Raw genomic sequence first — 22,079 nt, 5'->3', positions numbered from 1 at the left:
TCCCAAAATGAGCTCTGCCTTCTTTTTAGTAAACTGTTACGCATTGATGTGTGGAAAAATGGTGATCTGAACAGATATCTGAGGATAGTTGAGCTGCACCTACACATCCAACTGCTCTGTAGTGCCTATGGCTGGCTTAAACCCTAAGGCCTGTTTCACATTGGGATTACCTGGATAGAATGGATTCCAGTGGCAAGAACCAGTGGATTTTTCGTGACAAGTGTATGTGAATAGCGGCAACGCTCAGCCTGTACAAAGTAATGACAGACTGACAACAGCTGTCATTGTTTACAAGTATCTGTACACCTAGAGATTACTTATTATTATTATACAGTATTTATATAGCGCCAACAGTTCGCTCAGCGCTGTACATTACAATGGGGGAAAATACATGAGACAGTACAATAACAATACAATGTGATACACAAGGGGCCTGCTTCTTGGAGCTTACAATCTAGGAGGGAGGGGATAGTGGTACAGGAGGAAATGGCTGTGGGGGATGGAGTGGTAGGAAGAGTGGAGGAGAGCGGCAATTAGCAGGGGGTGGGGTAGGCTTCCCTGAAGAGGTGGGTTTTCAGGGTGCGCCTAAAGGAGAGTAGGTGATAGTTTGATGGATTGGGGTAGGGAGTTCCAGAGGATGGGTGACGCCCTGGAGAAGTCCTGGAGGCGGGCATAGGAGGAGGAGACTAGGGAACTAGAGAGAAGTAGGTCTTGTGAGGAGCGGAAAGTGCGTGTTGGGTGGTACTTGGATATTAGGTCGGTGATGTAGTTTGGGGCAGTATGATGGACAGCTTTGTACGTTAGTGTTAGGATTTTGAATTTGATCCATTGGGCAATTGGAAGCCAGTGGAGGGATTGGCAAATGGAGCAGTTGGTAAGGTGGATGAGTTTGGCTGCCGTATTCAGGATCGACTGAAGCGGGATAGCCTGTGGCGGGGCAGGCCATTGAGGAGGGAGTTGCAGTAGTCGAGTCATGATATGATGAGGGAGTGGATGAGCTGCTTAGTGGTTTCTGGGGTTAGGAACGTGCGGATTTTGGCGATGTTGCGGAGGTGGAGTCTGCATGTGTTTGTTAGCGATTGGACTTGGGGCTGGAAGGATAGATTGGAGTCAAGTATGACACAAAGTACTCTGGCCTGCGGGGTGGGCCTGATGGTGGCATTGTTGGACGTGATGGAGAAGTCAATGGGGGGTGGTGTGCGGGCTGGGAGGAAGATTAGGAGCTCAGTTTTGGAGAGGTTCAGTTTAAGGAAGTGGAGCGACATCCAGTCTGATATGTTGTTCAGTAGGCTTGTGATTCGGGCGGAGACTGAGGGGGTGAGGTGAGGGGTCGAGAGATAGATTTGCATGTCGTCGGCATAGGGGTGGTAGTTGAAGCCGTGAGAGTGTATGAGTTGGCCAAGGCAGGAGGTATAGATGGAGAAGAGAAGGGGCCCGAGGACAGAGCCTTGGGGGACCCCAACAGAGAGCGGGAGTGAGGGGGAGGTGGTAGCGTTATAGGTAATGCTGAAGGAGCGTTGTGATAGGTAGGATGAGACCCAGGAGAGAGCGGAATCTCTGAGGCCAAGGGAGTGTAGTTTTTTGAGGAGGAGGGGGTGGTCGACTGTGTCAAAGGCCGCGGAGAGGTCAAGGAGTAGGAGCACTGAATAGTGGCTGTTAGCTTTGGCGGTTAGCAGGTCGTTGGAGAGTTTGAGTAAGGCAGTTTCGGTGGAGTGTAGGGGATGGAAGCCGGACTATAGGGGATCGAGGAGGTTGTTGTGGTTGAGGTGGGAGCTTAGGCAATTGTAGACTAAGCGCTCGAGGAGTTTGGATGTAAATGGCAGCAAGGAGATGGTTCTAAGGTTGTTCAGGTCATTGGGGTCCAGGGAGGGCTTTTTAAGTATGGGGGTGATGTGCGCGTGCTTCAGAGGGGAGGGGAATGCGCCGGAAGAGAGGGAGAGATTAAAGATGTGGGTGAGGGAGCGTAGGATGGAGGAGGAAGGAGGTCGTAGGAGTTGTGAGGGGATAGGGTCGAGGGGGCAGGTGGTGAGGCGGGCATTAGAGAAGATCTTGGTGACCTCCTCGATGGTAGTAAGGTCAAAGGAGTGGAGTGTTGAGGTTCAGGATGAGTGTCTGAGCCTGGATGCTGTCCAGGTTATTCAGGTAATTGTCAGTGTGAAGCAGGCCTTATATTCCCTCTAAATTGAACCCTTAACAAAAGTTACTCCCTTAATACTTGAACTCAACCCTTAACCTAATGCTTAAAGAGTATCTAAACCCATGAAAAACATTCTTGTATATTGCATCTTACCAATCCAGATGTGGTGGCTGCATGTGGTGCATCTGACCAGGTCTGCTGTATCCATTGGTGGTCAAACTCTGCTGTCTATTGTATGTGCAGTCTGTGCAGTTTCTTTGGAATTGATTTTTAAGTTTTGTATGCTTTATAAACAGAATGACCCTGTGTCTAATTTCAATATACAGTATGTTCTGTATATAAATGTGTCTCATTATTCACATTTATCTTCACAGGTCAGACTGTGCTATCTTGTACAATGACAGATCAGTACTTGAAAACCACCATGTAAGTGCAGTATATCGAATTATGCAAGATGATGAAATGAACATATTTGTGAATCTCACCAAAGATGAGTTCACGTAAGTTTGTTGTTCTTTCTAACTAATTAATATCACTTTGTTTCCTAAAGTAGCAAAGCGTGAAGGGAGAATTAAAAAAAATGGACATGTTCAGAATTGTAAACTTGTTTGCTCTTAACAGTACAAAACATTATTAACATAATTGGGAGCTTATGGACATCCAATGCATTTTATTACCACCGGTATTAATGAATTGATAATCAGGCCTGTTCTGGAGAGGAATGAACAGATGTCTGCTTGTTTCCGCTTTGGTTTTTTATTATCAACAGATTCCAAGCTACTTACACATCTTGAGCTAAAGCTAAAAGAAAAACATTAAAGTATGATTACATCAGTCTGGGGATTGTAGCTGTATTAAGCAAATAATACCATAGGAATGTAAGATAGAATGCATGTAGAAAGTGCTTACCGGGAAACTTTCTACTGTACTAGAGCAAAACCTAAACTGACCATACATTAGTAAATTTTCTAAAAAATGCACGTACAAACATTCACATGAAAATGTATACAAGAATTCCCAGTAAATGGTTTGAAAAATGTCATTTGAAGTACCTAAAGGTTTTGTTTGCTTTTAATCTGTTCCCTCAGGCTGTACACATATATGGCCTTAACGCCAAGAGGTTGCATATATGCATCAATGAGGAACAGCTTTCTGTGCTGAGGTTGTAAGACTGAACAATGACATATGTGATGGTCTCTGGGATCTCATTGTGTTTCAAGTCATTTGCCTGGCTGCCCATATCTCTTGTAAAGCACTGGGAGTGGAACTATAACACATTACAGAGTAACAAAAATTGAGTTGCCTTATGTTGTATACATTGCTGGAGTTACCAGAAGCTTTTGAGAAGCTCTTCTGTCCAACATTCCCAGTTTTTCATTCTGCTTTTTCAGGGAGTTAAGGTCTCTTGTTATTGAGATGGTCTTGGCCACAGACATGTCTTGTCACTTCCAACAAGTGAAAACAATGAAAAGCTCCCTACAGTCCCTGGAGAAGTAAGTACATGCATACATTTTTTTTATTTCATAAAATAGAAATGTGTTAGGAGAGAACAGTCTGCCTACAAGCTCATTTTTTTAAGTTGTACAATCCATAATGCAAAATCACCATCATGCTGATTTGAGTGTTGCTCTGACTAGTAGTCATCCTTAGTTAACGCTGTTGAAGACAATGTGCTTTTTTATTTTTAGTCACAAAAAAGCAGCCTACAGCCATTACCAGAATGGCACTCTCTAGCCACACATTCTATAGTAAGCTGTTCATACATACAGTTCTGATCTACTGTATTCCAAAGAAGAGGGTGTTCACTGCACCAGGCTTTCAGTCTGGGGTAACACACCAAAATGAGTTTGTAAACCTAAGTGATTTTCTGATGAAGAGTCTAGCTGCAGTATAATGTATATAATTAAATTACTTAGCTTCTATCATCAGTTTAAAAAAGCTACTTTAAGATATCAGTGGCCCACTACTATTATTTTATCAGTAAATTTTATATGGAAATGGAATGTTTGATTTTAGGGAGACAGAGTGAATGTTATAATTGAAACTATGTGTGGTGAAGGGTTGGAACCTTTGTCAAGTTTTATTGCTTTCTGTCTCCTTGCTGGGGAGTTTGGGGAAAGGAAATAAGAGGAGATCTCACCACAGAGACCTGACAGAGTTTCAACCAACAGGGTCATGAGCCCTAGTACACAGGCCTTACCAACTCTAGGAGTTTACATTTTCTTGGTTTTGAAAGCCTGTCATGCTCCTTTTCAAAGAAAATGTAAGCTGTGTATTTACATGCCTTGTTAAATTTTTTAAAACTTAGCAAAAACCTATTGTAAGAGGAAAATTTGATGGAGTTTCAGACCCTTCTCCACACTGATAAAGGAGTTTTTCCTGAGAACGTTTTATTCCAAAATCCAGGGGGTTTGAATAAAAACAGTTTTATACATTCTGGCCTTCAAACAGTTGTCTAACAGCACACCAGCTATCTTAATGGTTAAGGTGGCCTTGGATTGTACAGTTACTGCAGTTACTACAGTAACCTACAAAATAGGTACAGTAATTATGGATTTTTTTTAGTACATGCCTAGATCTACTTACCATGTCTGTCTTGGTTCTTATTGCAGCACTGACAAATCAAAGGCACTATCTTTACTACTCCATGCAGCTGATATTAGCCACCCTACAAAGCAGTGGAAGGTGCATGCCCGATGGACCAAAGCTCTAATGGAGGAGTTCTTTCGACAGGTAGCAAACAGCAATATGGATTATTATTCAGCATCAGCCTCAGTGGTGTTTAATTCATTTACATTTAAGCTGCAGGTTTAGTATTTTCTCCTAGTGACTAGAAAACTATCTCAAAAGACATACAGTAGATAGCTAATGCTATCTTACACTAGCACTATGTTGGTTACCATTCTAATAAGCCTTTTATTTGGAATTTTAATTCCATGAGGTTCTATATGTGTAAATGTTTATATTATAATATTCTTTATTAGCCCCTTTGAGAAATAAGATTTTTTGAAAAGGTACCAAAACTGGATAGTGAGTAGAGTCAGTGAATGAGAAGTGAATTTTCTGCCATGCACTTGTTCTAGTTTGAGAAGACCAGTTGTAATCTCCAACCTTGGTTTCCTATATAGGATGGATTACATTGATGATGAGCAATACATGAGCCAGTTTAAAGTTCATAACATATTCAACAATTTTGCTGTGCATAAGCAAAAGCAAAGTTTGTGGTACGTAACTGAGTGTTACATAGGGGTTGATTTACTAAACTGGAGAGTGTAAAATCTGGTGCAGCTCCGCATAGGAACCAATCAGCTTCCAGTTTTTTTTTTCAATGCTTCATTCAACAGGTTAGAACAGCAATGGGCAAACTACGGCCCGGCGGACCTTTTAATCCGGCCCGCGGAGCTAGGCTCCCACTAGGCTCCTCTCACAGTCCGCCCTGAAGACCGGTGTAGCATGAAAATCTGTCTCCTATGAAGATCTGTCCCCCTCGACGTATCTGCGCATGTGCCGGAGATCGCCGATCGGCTGCTGATGCCTGAAACTGGCACATGCGCAGATACGTCGAGGGGGACAGCTCCTCATAGGAGACAGATTTTCATGCTACACCGGAACGGCGCGGGAACACGGCGAGAGGAACGCGCGGAGCAAAGGTAAGTGAATTGACACAGGGGGGACTTGGGGACTTAATATGGGGGATGAATTAATATGGGGGATGAATTAATATGGGGAATGAATTACTATAGGGGGGATGAATTACTATGGGGGATGAATTACTATGGGGGATGAATTACTATGGGGGGGATGAATTACTATATGGGGGATGAATTACTATATGGGGGATGAATTACTATGGGGGATGAATTACTATATGGGGGATTAATTACTATGGGGGATGAATTACTATATGGGGGATGAATTACTATGGGGGATGAATTACTATATGGGGGATGAATTACTATATGGGGGATGAATTACTATGGGGGATGAATTACTATGGGGGATGAATTACTATATGGGGGATGAATTACTATGGGGGATGAATTACTATGGGGGATGAATTACTATATGGGGGATTAATTACTATGCTTACTATGGGGGAATATTACTATACTTACTATGGATGACACATACACATCATTCATCTACTCTTGGTCCGGCCCCCGGGTCCAATATATTAACCCATTGCGGCCCTCAAGTCAAAAAGTTTGCCCACCCCTGGGTTAGAAGCTGATTGGCTACCATGCACAGCTGCACCAAATTTTGCATTCTCCAGTTTCAGTAATTCAACCCCATAGTTACATAGTCAGGTTGAAAAAAGACATCTAGTTCAACCAATAAAAAACAGTGTGTATTAACTTTTTTTCTTTAAGATGCTGTATTCTTCAAATGTAAAATGTATGTTAACAACATTATGTAATATGAAAAATGCTATTGAAATGAAAAGCCTCAAAAACAAAAAATAACGCAAGCATCATGTTTGTTAGTTGTTTCATATACTGAAAGCTCTATACTATACACCATTTACTATTTTTAAAACAAATGAAAATAATATAGTTACTTGCCAATCAAGTCCCATACATGCTTATGGATTTAATTGGAGGTTTCTCGGAAGGTCCGTATTTGTGTAAAGAACATAATGATTTTGCCCATCTTTTGGTAATAGAGAGGTACTTTTTTCAAAGATTTGATGGCAATTTGTCTAACATTTGCCCAAAAAAACCATACATCCCTACTGTAGTTCAATTGCTAACAAGTGATTTGCCCTTTAGCCTCTACATCATATATAGAACAAATGAAGCCATAAATTAGTATGCAAATTCTATCCTATGACACTTGGCCAAATAGCTGTTAATGATTTGCTGGGCAAATGTCTAATTGAATATTTGATAAGCATGTCTTATAGTCCAATGTCTTGGACCAATGAAAAGACTGAGTTATGCAGAATGTAAGTGGTTTGCTCAAATATGGCCATGCTAGAAGTTAGTGGGTAGAGGAAATAGTATGCGCAAAGATATTTTGGAATAAGTAACAGAAAGTAAGCAGCTATGCAGATGCAGTTCAAGCATTTTGAAATTTTGTAAATACTATTAATAGGTATACGGAACTTTGTTAATACTTTGTAATTACGAATGATGTGTCCTTTGGGCATTGTGTGAATTGGATCCTATGTTCTCTGTGGGAAGGAAATTTGCTGTTGTCTGTTGTGCTGTATTATTAAAAGGTAACATTGTCATTAAGTAGAAATTTCTTTAATACAGCAACACCATTTTACTGTTTAGATACTCATCTCTTTCAATTATTATTTTCACAGCAGTCCATCATCTAGCCTGACTCCTACAATAATATATCAGTTGACTTTATGAGTCTAATAACAGACTGCATTGCAAGTCTTTCTGGGGAATATTATTGCATATTAAACTACTGTTCGGGCATTTTAAATTTAAATTAAAAATATAAATCTAAAGGTGTAGCAACTGTGGAAGATGGCATGTTGTGTCATAGTCATTTTACAGCTAAACAACAGAAGTAAACACTTGTATATAGCCAGTTGAAGTGCCTACTGTCCTCTGTCATGATAAGAATATAGAGGGTACGGTTATTAAGCTTTTCGTGAAAATGCTGATATGTATTCATTAAAAAAATAACTAGTAACAACTTGAGATACTACTTGAATTTGAACTTCGTCTCGGCCTCTTGCTCTCCTTTATACAGCAGAGTTTACTTTGGGAAAGGGATAAGCAGCAGAAGCAGGCAATCAGTTGTGCTGTAGGACTCTGGCAGTAAAAAAAAAAACATGCTTACAGGACAAAAGAGCAGAGTGATAGACAAATGAACTCATCAGTCTGTTGCTTTTCCTTCACAGTCCAATCACAGCCTGGGAGCCTGGGACCCATGCAAGACGTAGTTGCAGCAGAATAAATCAATTATCTAGGGTTGCTGTGTTGTATGACAGGGTTGTGTAAATCCCAGGAATGAATAGACAGAAATACAATTATCAGGGCTAAATGGACAGAAATACAAATCCTTGACAAGTAAAGAGCTTGAAAGCAAGGTATGATCGCCTAAAACTGACAATTTGAGTATATACAGGTGATTAAATCAGGGGGCATTAGTAGTGGATACAGACAGATAAATCACCCCTTGGTAGAGCTGGGAACTATGGCAAGGAAATGTTGAGTACCTGAGAGATTGTGTACATGCCAGTTATAATTTGATATCAAGCTGACATGGTTTTCCAGTAGAAATCATCACAAGGTGTTTGAACATACCATCTGTTTTTGCTCTTTGTACTTACAACCTGCCATATGTAAATTCACATGCCTCAGTGACCAATAAAGACATGCATAAATAGGATGCAGTAAATGTGTCTGACCTTCAAGTCACAGTTGAAGTGGGCATTTCCATGTGTGACATGTCTAAGTAGTATGAACTAGTAACTTATCATGCACCTTATTAGCAAGTTTTGTTATTGAATTACTACTAACAGCAGTGGTGTATTTAGGTTTTGTGCTGCCCTAGGCAGCACAAAAATTGGCTCCCCCCCCCACGGAGAGACCCTGACACAGACCAACAACTTCCTCCCCCATGAAGAGAGCCTGACATTGATCAACAACACCCCAGCCCCCACCCAAACGAGCCTTCCACTACCACCGCCCCCCATACACTGGCAACCCCCCATGCCAGGAAGAGATAAGACACTCACCTTCACAGCTCCAGACAGCCCCGGGAACAAGAGTCGGGCTCTGCATAGACCATCAAGCAGCCTGGTCCACCTGGTCTCCATGCTGTGTGTGTCCTTTTTTCCATCCATTCTTTCAGGGGGACAGCGCTGCCCACCTGAAAAATACTGCTACCCCCCTGAAAAATGCCGCCCTAGGAAAATGCCTTGTTTGTCTTGTGGTAAATACTCCCCTGACTAACAGGTTCACTTTTAGATGCCATTGGATAAGTCAACCACCAGTTTCTACTTATGATTGAGGGGAAGCATCATTCTTTAACAGGATTTCTGAATTTTTTGATGTATGAGAAAGACCTTGTGATTGATGTCTAATACCTTTCTTATCACTTGGTTCAGAAGCTGAATTACTGTAGTAGTCTTTCTGTTAATTATATTCTTTTTACCTCCTCCAGGGTGACAAAGAGGCTGAAATGGGGTTGCCATTCTCTCCACTTTGTGACCGCAAATCCACATTGGTAGCTCAGTCTCAAATAGGTATGTTACAATTTTCTTTATCATATAATATGCTGGAAAGCTGAACCTGAAAGCAGAAGATAACATCAAAAATGTCCTTGAATGTTGACGAGGTCAACAGAGGTCACCCTATGATTTCTGAAATTACAGACTATCAGTGAATCGTCATCTGCTTCCTTGCAGGTTTCATTGAGTTTATTGTCGACCCAACATTTTCAGTGCTGACTGATGTGGCTCAAAAGATTGTTCTTCCATTAGTAGAAGAGGGCAGCAAAACTAAACCAGCTCCTCCGGTCAACCAGTCCAGGTCTGTTCATATCTTACTTCTTCTAAAACTGTGATTTATCTTAATGTAAACGTTTGAGGAGAACAGTCATCAAAGAAAATGGTGTAAATGGCCATGAGTAGTTTAGATTGCAATTCCCATGGAAAGTGTACTGCAGGAAATCATTTCCCATGGCAAAATGGTTGTCTTTGTAAGGATAACTATTATGACTATCTCTTGCCCTTTACAGTGGACCTGTACTTAAAATGTAAAGTCTGTCTGTCTAATTTGGGATTCAATAGCAAAGTTTATTTAAAAAAGCTACTCAGTAAAACCATTATCTTTTGCATATCATTTCCATTTAAAAGCAGCAAAGGACTTCCACACTTGTGGTTGTGCCTAGGGGCACTGTCTTCCTTTGGCCCCAATGGTGCCTGTCAGGACATTGACAATATCATAGGCATGGGATCAGGGGCAGACTGACAACTCATGGGGCCCCCAGCAATATTGGATCATGGGGCCCCTGTGTCCTTGCCCAAACTCAAAAAAGCCTATGAAAAAGGTACCAGGGGCATCTCATGGGGCCCCCTACGGACCCCGGGCCCTCGGGCAGTGCCCGAGTTTCCAAATGGTCAGTCCGCCCCTGCATGGGATATACACAAATTGCTGCCTCTTATTAATAGATTACATTGATTGTGTCACCAGGAGACAAATTTGCAGGAAGAGCTGTCCAGTCTTACACTATAAGGTTGATTTACTAAAGTCAAATAGGCTGTTCACTTTGCCAGGAGATTTTCACTTAACTTAGTAAATGAAGTTAAGCTCTGCTAACTTCCATCATCCAATCACGTGTAAGCAAAAATGTATTTTTTACATTCCTTGCATTCTTTGCAAATTGAAACTTCACTACATGCACTGAGCTCTAAAGATATTTCCCTTGAAAGGTGAACAACCTATTTGACTTCAGCAAAACAACCACTATATGGGCAAACATTTGTGGACATGTAAGCTAACCATAAGGCCATCATATGTATACAGTAGCCCTCTCAAAATTTGTGAGTTTAGAATTTTCTAGTGAAGGGTACTGTTAATGCTACAGCATGCAAACACATTTTAGACAATGGTGCATTTCCAACCTCATAGCAATAGTTTTGGGAAGGTTCTTTTCATGGCTGTTGTTGGGGGCAGTCTAATGGTGCCGGGCAGCTCTGTTGTTACATATAGTTACATAGTCAGTCTGGCTGTAAAAAAGACAAAAGTCCATCCAGTTCAACCATAAAATAAAATAAAAAAAAGTTATAATCCTATACCCACAGTTGATCCAGAGTAAGGCAAAAAAACCCAGTAAAGCATGATCCAGTTTGCTCCCGCTGGGAAAAAAATTCCTTCCTGATCCGAGAGGCAATCAGATATTCCCTGGATCAACTTTACCTATAAATGTTAGTATCCAGTTATGTTCTGTGTATCTAAGAAACAATCCAGGCCTTTTTTGAAGCAATCCACTGGATTGTTGCTGGGTGGTCTCTTAGTGCTGGGTGGGTCTATTGTTGCTGGGGGCAGTCTAGAGGTGCTGGGGTATCAATGTACTATATATATTGTTGTTGGCAGCAGGGTATCTATTTTACTGCGTTTCCTGTCATCATTAACAAATTCCATACATATTACTTAGCACCAAAATGTGATACTTGGTTCTGTGTTCTCTAAAAAGGGGTGGTACTGGCAAAAGGGTAAAGGGCTGGAACAAGGAATGGTGCTCAGAGGTGAGTAGGGAAGTGAAAATGGGTGACTTAGGGGGAGGGGAGGCACACCTACATCTATTCCATGAGAAAACAACACTGATAATAACTATTTAATATGTTGTGATGTTTGAATACAGCTGTAAGTGGTATGTGTACAGAGAGTGATTGCTGTAACATAAGAAAGATTTATCCAAGGTATTCACTAAAAGCATTTTTCATCTACTCTCTTGGTGTATTCCTGCACTTCAGCCAGAGGCATATCTACAGGGGTCACAGTTGCAACACATTCCATGCTCCAGGTGGCTCATTCTCCTCCACTCATAGGCATTCAGGGGCTGCAGGAAGAAAATGGAGAGGTTGGTTCCTCTGTATTCAGCCGCCCCCGACACCCTCCTATCCAGATTCTTTCTTCTGCTGGCCTGTGTGCTTCCCCTCTCCTGCCACTGTGAGGGATCTGTCATGATGGAGAGCTGGGTAGGGATTGGTAAATGTGTTATTTACCGGCCCTTTCCTTGTCTTAATGAACAGAGCCAGTGATCCGTACCAATCACTGACTCTGTTCATTCATAACTGGGGCATAGTAAATGGTGTTTACTATGCTTCAATTTATGAATGGAAAGGAGTTGGAGATTGAGAGCTGTATCCTCAATATCCTTTCTCTGTCTCAAAGTTTGAACATCCGAGGTCTGTTTATACTCCTGATATTTCACCAAACCCCCCCAATGGAGCTTCTAAAAAACTATTAAAAAAAATTGTAAACAGAAAATAAAGTTTAAAAAAGGGTAAAAAATTGTTTCTTACACCAGGGCCCTGATGATTCTAGTTACGATACTGGTTTCATCTCAGGAAAGGTGGTGCTGTGGGGGGTAGGGGGACACATGATGAGCCAATTAATTGCGGACTTAAGGACCACTTATGCAAAAACAAATATTTTATTCTAATAACGGTATAGATCATGTGATGATTTACAGTATATGCATTCCTTTTTTTAGTTTAACATGCACAAAGTTATGTGATTTAATAAAGAAAATTATATACTTATTTCAGGTACTTATATAGCACTGTCAATTTACACAGCTCTGTACATATATATTGTACATTTACATCAGTCCCTAACCCTCAAGGGGCGTACAATCTAAGGTACATACTAAGACAATCTTTTTATACTCTATATGTTATCTACAATACAGTATTTTTCATGACAGTGGGGTTGATTTACTAAAGTCAAATAGACTGTGTACTTTGCAAGGGCAGTTGCGCTTACTTTCCAAAGAACTTAGTAAATGAAGTAAAGCTTCACGTTACAAAGAAAACCTGTTCACATGCAATTAAAATGAAAAAAATATATATATATATTTACTTGCACGTGATTGGATGATGGAAGTCAGCAGACCTTCTTATCATTTACTTAGCTCTGGAGCAACTGGACTTGCAAAGTGCACAGTATATTTTCCTTTAGAGAATCAACCCCGATGTGAACAAGAAGGCTACAACTTTTAAGGGAACGTGAGGTGACTGACCAAAACTTTTTGTTTTTATTCCTATAGCTCTCAGTGGAGACAACCATCGCTAGATGAACAGGCTGAATTGGGTGATATTAATGCTGACCTGAACAGCTTCCGATCAACATGGACCAAGTATATCCAGGAGAATAAGCAGAAGTGGAAAGAAAGAGCAGCAAGTGGTGAGGATACATTTCATTAAGTGAAATGGCAAATGAGGTAGATGGAGTATGGGGTATAGGCATCTTCATCTGTGTAGATGAAGGGATGTGGGATACAAGTGGTAAGGTTGGGTAAATGTAGAGAGATGGGATACAGACAGTGAAGTGGGGTAGATGCAGTGAGATTAAGTCAATGTAGCGCGCAATGGTAAAGATGCAGAGAGATCAGTTAGATGCGCTGAAATGGAGTAGGTGTACTGATATGGGATAAGGGAATTAAAAGGGGATAGATACAGTGACATGGGGTACATGTAGTATGATGTAATAAAATAGGATAGATGCAGTGAAATTGGGTTGATGCTGTGAGATTTGATAGATGCAATTTACATGGTAGGTGTTAACCTTTCTCTAAACTCTCACAATGCAATTACAGTATAGGTACTCTAGTTCTCCACTGTTATAATGCATAATATGGGCTCACTTCAACAAGAAATTTAGTTTACTGAAAAAAAAAAAGATTTAATCTTGCCCTGAAGAGCAGTAAATACCATTAATTATCACCTTTGCCAAATTTTCTTGCACTTGAAAAGCGGCAAATATATAGACCAGTATAATTGGTATATAAATGAATAGTCCACTGAAAGCCAACATGGTATCATAGTAGTTTAACTCATCAGTAGTGATGTAGAGCTGGATGGCTGCACACAAGACTAAATTTAAAATATGACATCTAGCCCTTTAAAAGTAGGGGATAAAAGAACATTAAAGTTGAACTTTGGGAATATGAAAAATGCCATTGCAGTGGGGTTCCCCTAGCACTGCAAGGATTAAATGCTCTTTTTGTTTTTGCCTAGGTATACCAGAAAAATACTTTTACTTATCTAATCCCTCGCTGTCGCAGGCTCCTCCTTCCATGTGAAAAAACAGTCCCTAGGAAAACACCTCAGGGGAACAGCGGTATATGGCACCCCAGGAGGCTTATACCGGCTAATCAATCCAACCCATAAACAAAAAAGGGGGACATTCTTTAAGAAAAATTCCAATCATTTAATACAAATATCAAATACAAAAATTCACAAAATCCTATAAACCCTCCCCCCTAATGTCATGTCTCCTATGTCTCCTTCCATGAGACCAGTACCCAAAAGCTTCTTCTCTATGGTACTCCGGCCAGCAGTCACAGCTCTGACATATACAACTACAATGCAAGACCAGTAGTCCTGCATTGTGAATGAGGACACTGAGGGACAATCTGAGGTGTCAAAAGAGATGAGTGCTGGCTGGAGATACAGTGAGGGTTAAGGTAAGTAAACATTCTTTTTCCTGGTACCCTAGGCATAAAAAACATTTAATCATTGCAGCATGAGAGGGCCTCCACTACAATGTTAATTATTTTCTTTTTCCCCAGAGTTCAGCTTTGAGAGCGGATTCACACAGTGCACACACTTTACTGGTGCATCAGGCAGCCTATTCAAGTGAATAGGCTGCCTTAATGCAACACTCAGCATAACATGTCAATGCATGTGTGTTAAGTATAGAGCATAGGTGTATGGTCCTAAGTTACCCTTAATAGCCCAGAGCAAATTTGCTGCTATGGGCCTGTTTATTTAACAATTATTTTGTAGGATGCAAAAGTAACACAAAATTTTCCCACCTGCCATTTCTTTTAATATGTTTATTTATTTATTTTATATTTCTTATTTTTGAAAGGTTTTTATTTTTTCAACTTAAGGCACTTTTTCACTGACCAGGCAAACATGGGCAAGGGTGACAAAGCTTTAACTAAATCACTCACAAAAGATCATATCCATCCAGACTACTGGGTGTCAAGAACAGAGGTGGCTCTAGGCTTTGTGAGGTCTTAGGCAGATCTTAGAGGCCCCACTCAATCCCATAATGGGAAAAATAATTCAAGTGATAAAAATTAAGAATGCATTGCTGTACAGTGTACAATGAACTAATGGCAATCCACCCATGGCCCAGGATATGTACTGCAACACAAGCTCCCTCTGTATAGTGATCATCACTTACTAGGCAGCTCTCCATTACGCCTACATTTCACATTACCCAACAAAAGCTTTAGTTCCAACATCTATTTTCCTAAACCTATGCTCCATACTCGCTGTGGGGTTATGCATTCCCTGCTTCCTCTCACTGGCTACCCACAGCTGGCAAATGAGGCAAACTAAAACTTCAATGCTGAGCCCAGTAGGAGAGAGGGAGCAGTGTCAGGGAATGGAAGACAGGTGTTCTAAAAATCAAAATCCCCAGCAAGTGCATAGTTGCCAACATTTCAAAAAAAGTTCCAGGGACATATTTTTGCTATGCGTTCAAAAACCATTGGCCACTGAGTGTTTATGCAGAAACTGAGTGTGGAGAGTATGACATTGGGGTATGTACAGTAGAGTAAGTGGTGACAGGTCCACTTTAGGCCAGAAAGGGCTTGATCTGACTCTCATATACTCTATTTATATTGTGGACATACAATATAGCTTGTTTTGAGACTGCATCCCAGTATGGTCAACTGATGAGATTTTGGTAGGCCTCAACTAGAGCCCCTGACACGCCAAAGGGTTGTACATATTATTTAGTACTACAGGAGATGATAATCCGCAGCGGATGTACTACAGGAGATAGTCAGAGACTGCAGACATACTACAGGAGATGGTCAAAGACTGTGGATGCACTACAGGAGATGATCTGAGACTGCAGACATAGTACACCAGGAGTCTCCTATTACATTAGGAGTCCCCCTTTACATCAGGAGCTCTATAGTTAGCATCAGGAGTCCCCTTATTAAATGAAAGTCCCCCTTTACATCAGGAACTTGTTTATATCAAGAGCCCCCTATACATCAGGAGCCCCCCTTACATCAGAAGTCACATCCTTCACATCAGGAGTCCCCCTTTACATCAGGAGCCCTCCTTAATCAAGAGTCCCTCTTTCACATCACAGTCTCCCTTTACATTAGTAGTCTTCCTTTACATCAGTATCCCCTTAGATCAGGAGTGCCTCTCGTCAACTTAGAACTCCCCCTTCACATGAGGAGTAGCTCTTTACATCAGGAGTCCCCCCCTCCCTTCACATCAAGTGTAGCTTTTTACATCAGGAGTTCCCCTTTACATCAGGTGTCCTCCCTTCACATCAGGAGTTCCCCTTTTCATCAGAAGTCCTCTTTACATCAGAGTTCCTGTCAGGGCTCCCGGGTATGACCAGAGGTGTGTGACTGACGCAGGGAAACGCAGACTTCCGATAAGTTATAAACAATTTATTAACACTAACAATACAAACATAAACGCAGTGCAATACTAAAACATAACACAGTGCAAACAAACCCAACCAACCACCCACAGATAACAGTACATACAGTGCAAGCGTCGTCAGGCAGGCCGGGCCAATATCAATCGGGCAGATAGGTACAGGGGGAGCAAGCGGAGAAAGTCAGGTCACGAGCAGGGTACAGCAACTAACAGGCAGGTAGGTACAGGGGGTCAGGCAGAGAATGGTCGGGGTCACAAGCCAGGGATCAGAACAGGAGAAGTCAGCAGCGGTCAGAATCAAGCCGGGTCACAAGACAGGAACAGGAACAGGAGCAGATGCAGGATGCAGGAACAAGATACAGGGCCCAGGAAAAACACAACACCAAGGCAGAGTCTGCAGGTCTGAATGTCCCTTAAATACACCAGTATAATTAGTTCCAGGTGTTTGACTGGCTGCAAGGTTGAGTCTCTCATTGCTGGGAGCACCCGCTGGCCAGCCCTGGTACTGCAGCTCACAAGGCAGGTGAGTCCCACTATTGCTGGCCAGTCCATTCCTGACAGTACCCCCCCCTCAAGGAGCGGCCTCAGGACGCTCCAAACAGTCCTAGCTGGGCAAAATGTTCCACCGCCCGGGTCTGGTAACTGGCGGGATATCAAAGACTGGCACACCGGGCAGGACTCCGGGCAGCGGCACACCGGGCAGGACTCCGGGCAGCGGCACACCGGGCAGAGGCACATCGGGCTGGACTCCGGGCAGAGGCACATCGGGCTGGACTCCGGGCAGAGGCACATCGGGCTGGACTCCGGGCAGAGGCACATCGGGCTGGACTCCGGGCAGAGGCACATCGGGCTGGACTCCGGGCAGAGGCACATCGGGCTGGACTCCGGGCAGAGGCACATCGGGCTGGACTCTGGGCAGAGGCACATCGGATTACCAGGTGAAGCAGCAGGCACCGGGCCCCCAAGCGGAGCGGCGGGCGCCGGGCCCCCAGGAGGGGCGACAGGCATCGGGCCCCCAGGCGGGGCGACGGGCATCAGGCCCCCAGGCGGGGCGACGGGCATCGGGCCCCCAGGAGGGGCGACGGGCATCGGGCCCCCAGGCGGAGCGACAGGTCTCGGGCCCCCAGGCGGAGCGACAGGTCTCGGGCCCCCAGGCGGAGCGACAGGTCTCGGGCCCCCAGGCGGAGCGACAGGTCTCAGGCCCCCAGGCGGAGCGGCGGGCACCGAGTCACCAGGCACGACAGTGGGCACCGAGTCGTCTGGCAAGACTGCGGGCACCGAGTCGTCTGGCAAGACTGTGGGCACCGAGTCAACTGGCGGAACAGCGGGCATCGAGTCGTCTGGCAAGACTGCGGGCACCGAGTCGTCTGGCAAGACTGCGGGCACCGAGTCGTCTGGCAAGACTGCGGGCACCGAGTCGTCTGGCAAGACTGCGGGCACCGAGTCAACTGGCGGAACAGCGGGCATCGAGTCAACTGGCGGAACAGCGGGCACCGAGTCGTCTGGCAAGACTGCGGGCACCGAGTCGTCTGGCAAGACTGCGGTCACCGAGTCAACTGGCGGAACAGCGGGCATCGAGTCAATTGGCGGAACAGCGGGCACCGAGTCGTCTGGCAAGACTGCGGGCACCGAGTCGTCTGGCAAGACTGCGGGCACCGAGTCGTCTGGCAAGACTGCGGGCACCGAGTCAACTGGCGGAACAGCGGGCATCGAGTCAACTGGCAAGACTGCGGGCACCGAGTCGTCTGGCAAGACTGCGGGCACCGAGTCATCTGGCAAGACTGCGGGCACCGAGTCGTCTGGCAAGACTGCGGGCACTGAGTCGTCTGGCAAGACTGCGGGCACCGAGTCAACTGGCAGAACAGCGGGCACCGAGTCGTCTGGCAAGACTGCGGGCACCGAGTCGTCTGGCAAGACTGCGGGCACCGAGTCGTCTGGCAAGACTGCGGGCACCGAGTCGTCTGGCATTGGATCGTCTGGCTCGACAGCGGGCATCGGGTCACCAGGTATGACAGCGGGCACTGGGTCACCAGGCATCAGGTCATTTGGCTCGCCAGCGGGCACCGCGTCATCTGGCAAGGCAGTGGGCACCGAGTCACCAGGTACGACAGCGGGCTCTGAGTCAATTGGCACAACAGCGGGCACCGGATCAGGTACCGGATCATCTGGATCAACAGCGGGCATCGAGTCAACTGGCCTAATAGGATCATCAGGCTGGATCAGTTCATTATGCTGGGTAGAAGCATCCGGCTGAGTAGAGGCATCCGGCTGAGTAGAGGCATCCGGCTGAGTAGAGGCTTCAGGCTGAGTAGAGGCTTCAGGCTGAGTAGAGGCTTCAGGCTGAGTAGAGGCATCAGGCTGAGTACAGGCATCAGGCTGAGTACAGGCATCAGGCTGAAGAGAGGCATCAGGCTGAACCACGGAAGGCAGGATCTCAGACGGTAGGCTCACCGGTTTGGATACTGGCAGGATGGTACTGGTTGGAAAGAATTTTCGCTTTTTTCTGGTTTTAACTACTGGGGCACTGCAAGTAAACGCAGGTCTGCAAACAAATGGAGCAGCTGGAGACAGAGAAGAGCTGGAGGATGGAACAGGGGAAGGAACAGTCGCTACAGAGGGCTTCTTTACAGGGTTAAAGGCAGGATAGGTGCAGCGAGTGGGAACAGGGTACTGACATGCGGTAGATAGCCAAGTATACTGGGCTGTAACTGGAGGAGCTGTTGGGAATACAGGAGTATAGCTTTGAGGAGATAGATTAGAAGCAGGACTGGGTCTTTGTAAGCTGACTGAGGCTGGGTGTAACAAATCTGTCCATGTCTGCAGTATGGGTTGAACAAAGCTGAGCTTACACAAAGCCTGTCTGACCAAAGACTGCACTGCGTTTATACAATCTCTTAGTACCTGTGGTGAACATGTGGAATAACGCTCCAGAAAGTAACCCACATCATCCTCTAATAACCATACCAGGGACTCTACCTGGTCTGCACTAAATGGTGGAAAAGTTCATCCCTGCATTCGGGGAAACCAGATGAAACCAACTCAGCACAAACCTCAATCAATGGCTGCACCTCAGAACTCTGTGCCCTGATCTACTAGAACATGAGCGAGCTGTATACATTCTAGCAGTTCATCCCGGGGATACTCCTTCAGAGTTTGATAAGCATACTCTCTGTCATCAAACACTAGCAGATATAAATACGCAACCTCATCCAGATCCATCCTTTCCATCAACAAACCAAGATGGCTTCCCTGTGCAGCCACTTCTGGTCAGGATTGGCCTTGGTGTAATGTCAGGGCTCCCGGGTATGACCAGAGGTGTGTGACTGACGCAGGGAAACGCAGACTTCCGATAAGTTATAAACAATTTATTAACACTAACAATACAAACATAAACGCAGTGCAATACTAAAACATAACACAGTGCAAACAAACCCAACCAAACCACCCACAGATAACAGTACATACAGTGCAAGCGTCATCAGGCAGGCCGGGCCAATATCAATCGGGCAGATAGGTACAGGGGGAGCAAGCGGAGAAAGTCAGGTCACAAGCAGGGTACAACTAACAGGCAGGTAGGTACAGGGGGTCAGGCAGAGAATGGTCGGGGTCACAAGCCAGGGATCAGAACAGGAGAAGTCAGCAGAGGTCAGAATCAAGCCGGGTCAGCAACAAGACAGGAACAGGAACAGGAGCAGATGCAGGATGCAGGATGCAGGAACAAGATACAGGGCCCAGGAAAAACACAACACCAAGGCAGACTCTGCAGGTCTGAATGTCCCTTAAATACACCAGTATAATTAGTTCCAGGTGTTTGACTGGCTGCAAGGTTGAGTCTCTGATTGCTGGGAGCACCCGCTGGCCAGCCCTGGTACTGCAGCTCACAAGGCAGGTGAGTCCCACTATTGCTGGCCAGTCCATTCCTGACAGTTCCCCTTTTAGTCAGCAGTGGCCTTTTAAATCAGGAGTCCCCCTTTACTTTGAGAAGCCCTCTTAAATCAAGGGCCCCCTTTACATCAGGAGCCATCTTTCAAATCAGAAGTCCCCCTTTACATCAGTAGTCCCCACTTACACCCAGAATCTTCCATTAAATCAGTAGTCACCTTCTTCACATAAGGTGTCCCCCTTCATCAGGAGCCCCTCCCCTTTCCATCCACATCCACTCTTTGCATCAGGAGTCCTCCTTCATCAGGATGCCCTTTACATCAGGAGCCCCATTCCCTTACATCAAGAGCAAACCTTTACATCAAAGGCCCCCCCTTCACATCCGAGTTCCCTTTACATCAGTAGTCCTCTTTTATATCAGGAGTCCCCCTTCTTTAGTAGTCTGCCTTTACACAAGGAGCCCACTCTTTACATCAAAAGCCACCCTTTACATCAGGAACTTATGATAAAATTGTTAGAGTGGGCAAGATAACAAGAGGGGCAGTGTGACAGGAAGGGGGCAGAATGACAGGACAGAGGCAGAGTGACAGGAGGGGGGAGGGCAGAGTGACAGGAGTGAAGGGCAGAGTGACAGGAGTGAAGGGCAGAGTGACAGGATCAGAAGCGCAGAGTGACAGGAGAGGGGGCATAGTGACAAGAGGACACCTGGAGTGGACACACAATATACTTGCGTGTAGAGCACTGTGTCTTATGCTGGTGCCGGCCCTGTCTCCTGATCATCACACACAACACACAGTAAATTCCCTCCCCTCCTCAGGTCGGTGTTTCTCTTACCCAGCCAAGCACTGTTGATGTTGCTCCTGCAGGATATGCTCCCGGTCGGCTGTGTGTGGATACACTGCATGCTGATTGACTGATCATGAAACTCCCACCCAGCACCGATGTCCCCCAATTCTCCACTAAGCAGAGTGATTTAACAGGGTGGCGGCCAGGTTCTGAAGGGGGTGGGGCTGGACCGATCAGACTGTCAGAATTTCTTGTTCAGCCGTCTCTTCCTCAGCAACAGATGTGTTCTCTTAAAAGTTATCCAAGGCTCCCATGCTGCACAGTTAAACCCAATGACATGCTTGCCTAGCACGTCCGACAGCCCCTTCCTCTTTGCCCAGATGTAGGATCATCCTTTGCCAGCATCACCCCCCCCCCCCCAATCCTGGTACCCTAGTGAGGCCCCTGTAAGTGTGAGGCCTTAGGCAACCGATTAGATCACCTAATTAAAGAGCCGCATCTGGCCAAGAATGTAATACTCGCTGGAGGTGTTCCAATATGTGCTTAGGGTACTAGCCTGCCCTGGTGGATGAGTGTCATGTCAAAGAGAGCCTTCAGTACAGTGGAGAGTGACTGAGAAAATGACTTTTAAAAACATAGAGTGAGGGTGTGTAGTGTTTTGGGTGTATTTTACTTTTTTGCAGGATGCAGTGAAGTGCTGCAAAAAAAGTTATAATCTAAAAAAATGGGCAGCAGCAGGACATTTATAATGTGGAAAAATTGTCTGAAATGTAGTAAAGACAAATATGGCTCCCAGTGTTCAGTTCTCTCTTCTGTGACTTAGACAGGCACAGCACATAGGATAGAGAAGGGAGAGCTCTAATCTCACAGCCATCTCAGAGCAGAGGGAGGAGGAGGGTGTTAACCTTTTGCAGGCTCTGCTTGTGTAGTGTGATCACTACACTGCCAGAGAGAGGGATGTGAGCTGTCAACAGACATCTACATCCAAACAAGAAAATTAGTTCCCTGGAAAGAGTAGAGACAGGTATTTTAATGCAAGAATAAAGAGATTGTAGATGACATAGCAGGACAGTTCTAAGTAGCAAAGCTGGGCCCAATTTACTAGACACAAAGACCATAGGTTGAGACTTTACTAGAAGAATTAAGATACTTCAG

General features: G+C 44.6%; 1 protein-coding gene across 4 annotated transcripts in view; it reads left to right on the top strand.

Moving 5' to 3' along the window:
- PDE1B (phosphodiesterase 1B) overlaps nucleotides 1-22,079 on the top strand; it is a 470,076-nt gene that overhangs the window by 428,204 nt on the left and 19,793 nt on the right. For all 4 annotated transcript variants that reach the window (XM_089691396.1, XM_089691397.1, XM_089691399.1 and 1 more), the window contains 6 exons: nucleotides 2,512-2,637; nucleotides 3,529-3,630; nucleotides 4,750-4,870; nucleotides 9,269-9,350; nucleotides 9,513-9,636; nucleotides 12,881-13,017. In XM_089691396.1, coding sequence (XP_089547522.1) covers nucleotides 2,512-2,637; nucleotides 3,529-3,630; nucleotides 4,750-4,870; nucleotides 9,269-9,350; nucleotides 9,513-9,636; nucleotides 12,881-13,017 — 692 coding nt within the window. The remainder of the gene's footprint in view (nucleotides 1-2,511; nucleotides 2,638-3,528; nucleotides 3,631-4,749; nucleotides 4,871-9,268; nucleotides 9,351-9,512; nucleotides 9,637-12,880; nucleotides 13,018-22,079) is intronic.

The sequence above is a fragment of the Staurois parvus genome, unplaced genomic scaffold, assembly GCF_062004578.1.
Source record: "Staurois parvus isolate SC_StPar_1 unplaced genomic scaffold, SC_StPar_1.0 ptg000562l, whole genome shotgun sequence".
Classification (NCBI taxonomy): Eukaryota; Metazoa; Chordata; class Amphibia; order Anura; family Ranidae; genus Staurois; species Staurois parvus.
Note: the sequence above shows the minus strand (reverse complement) of the source record. Positions and strands in the feature narration are given on the sequence as shown.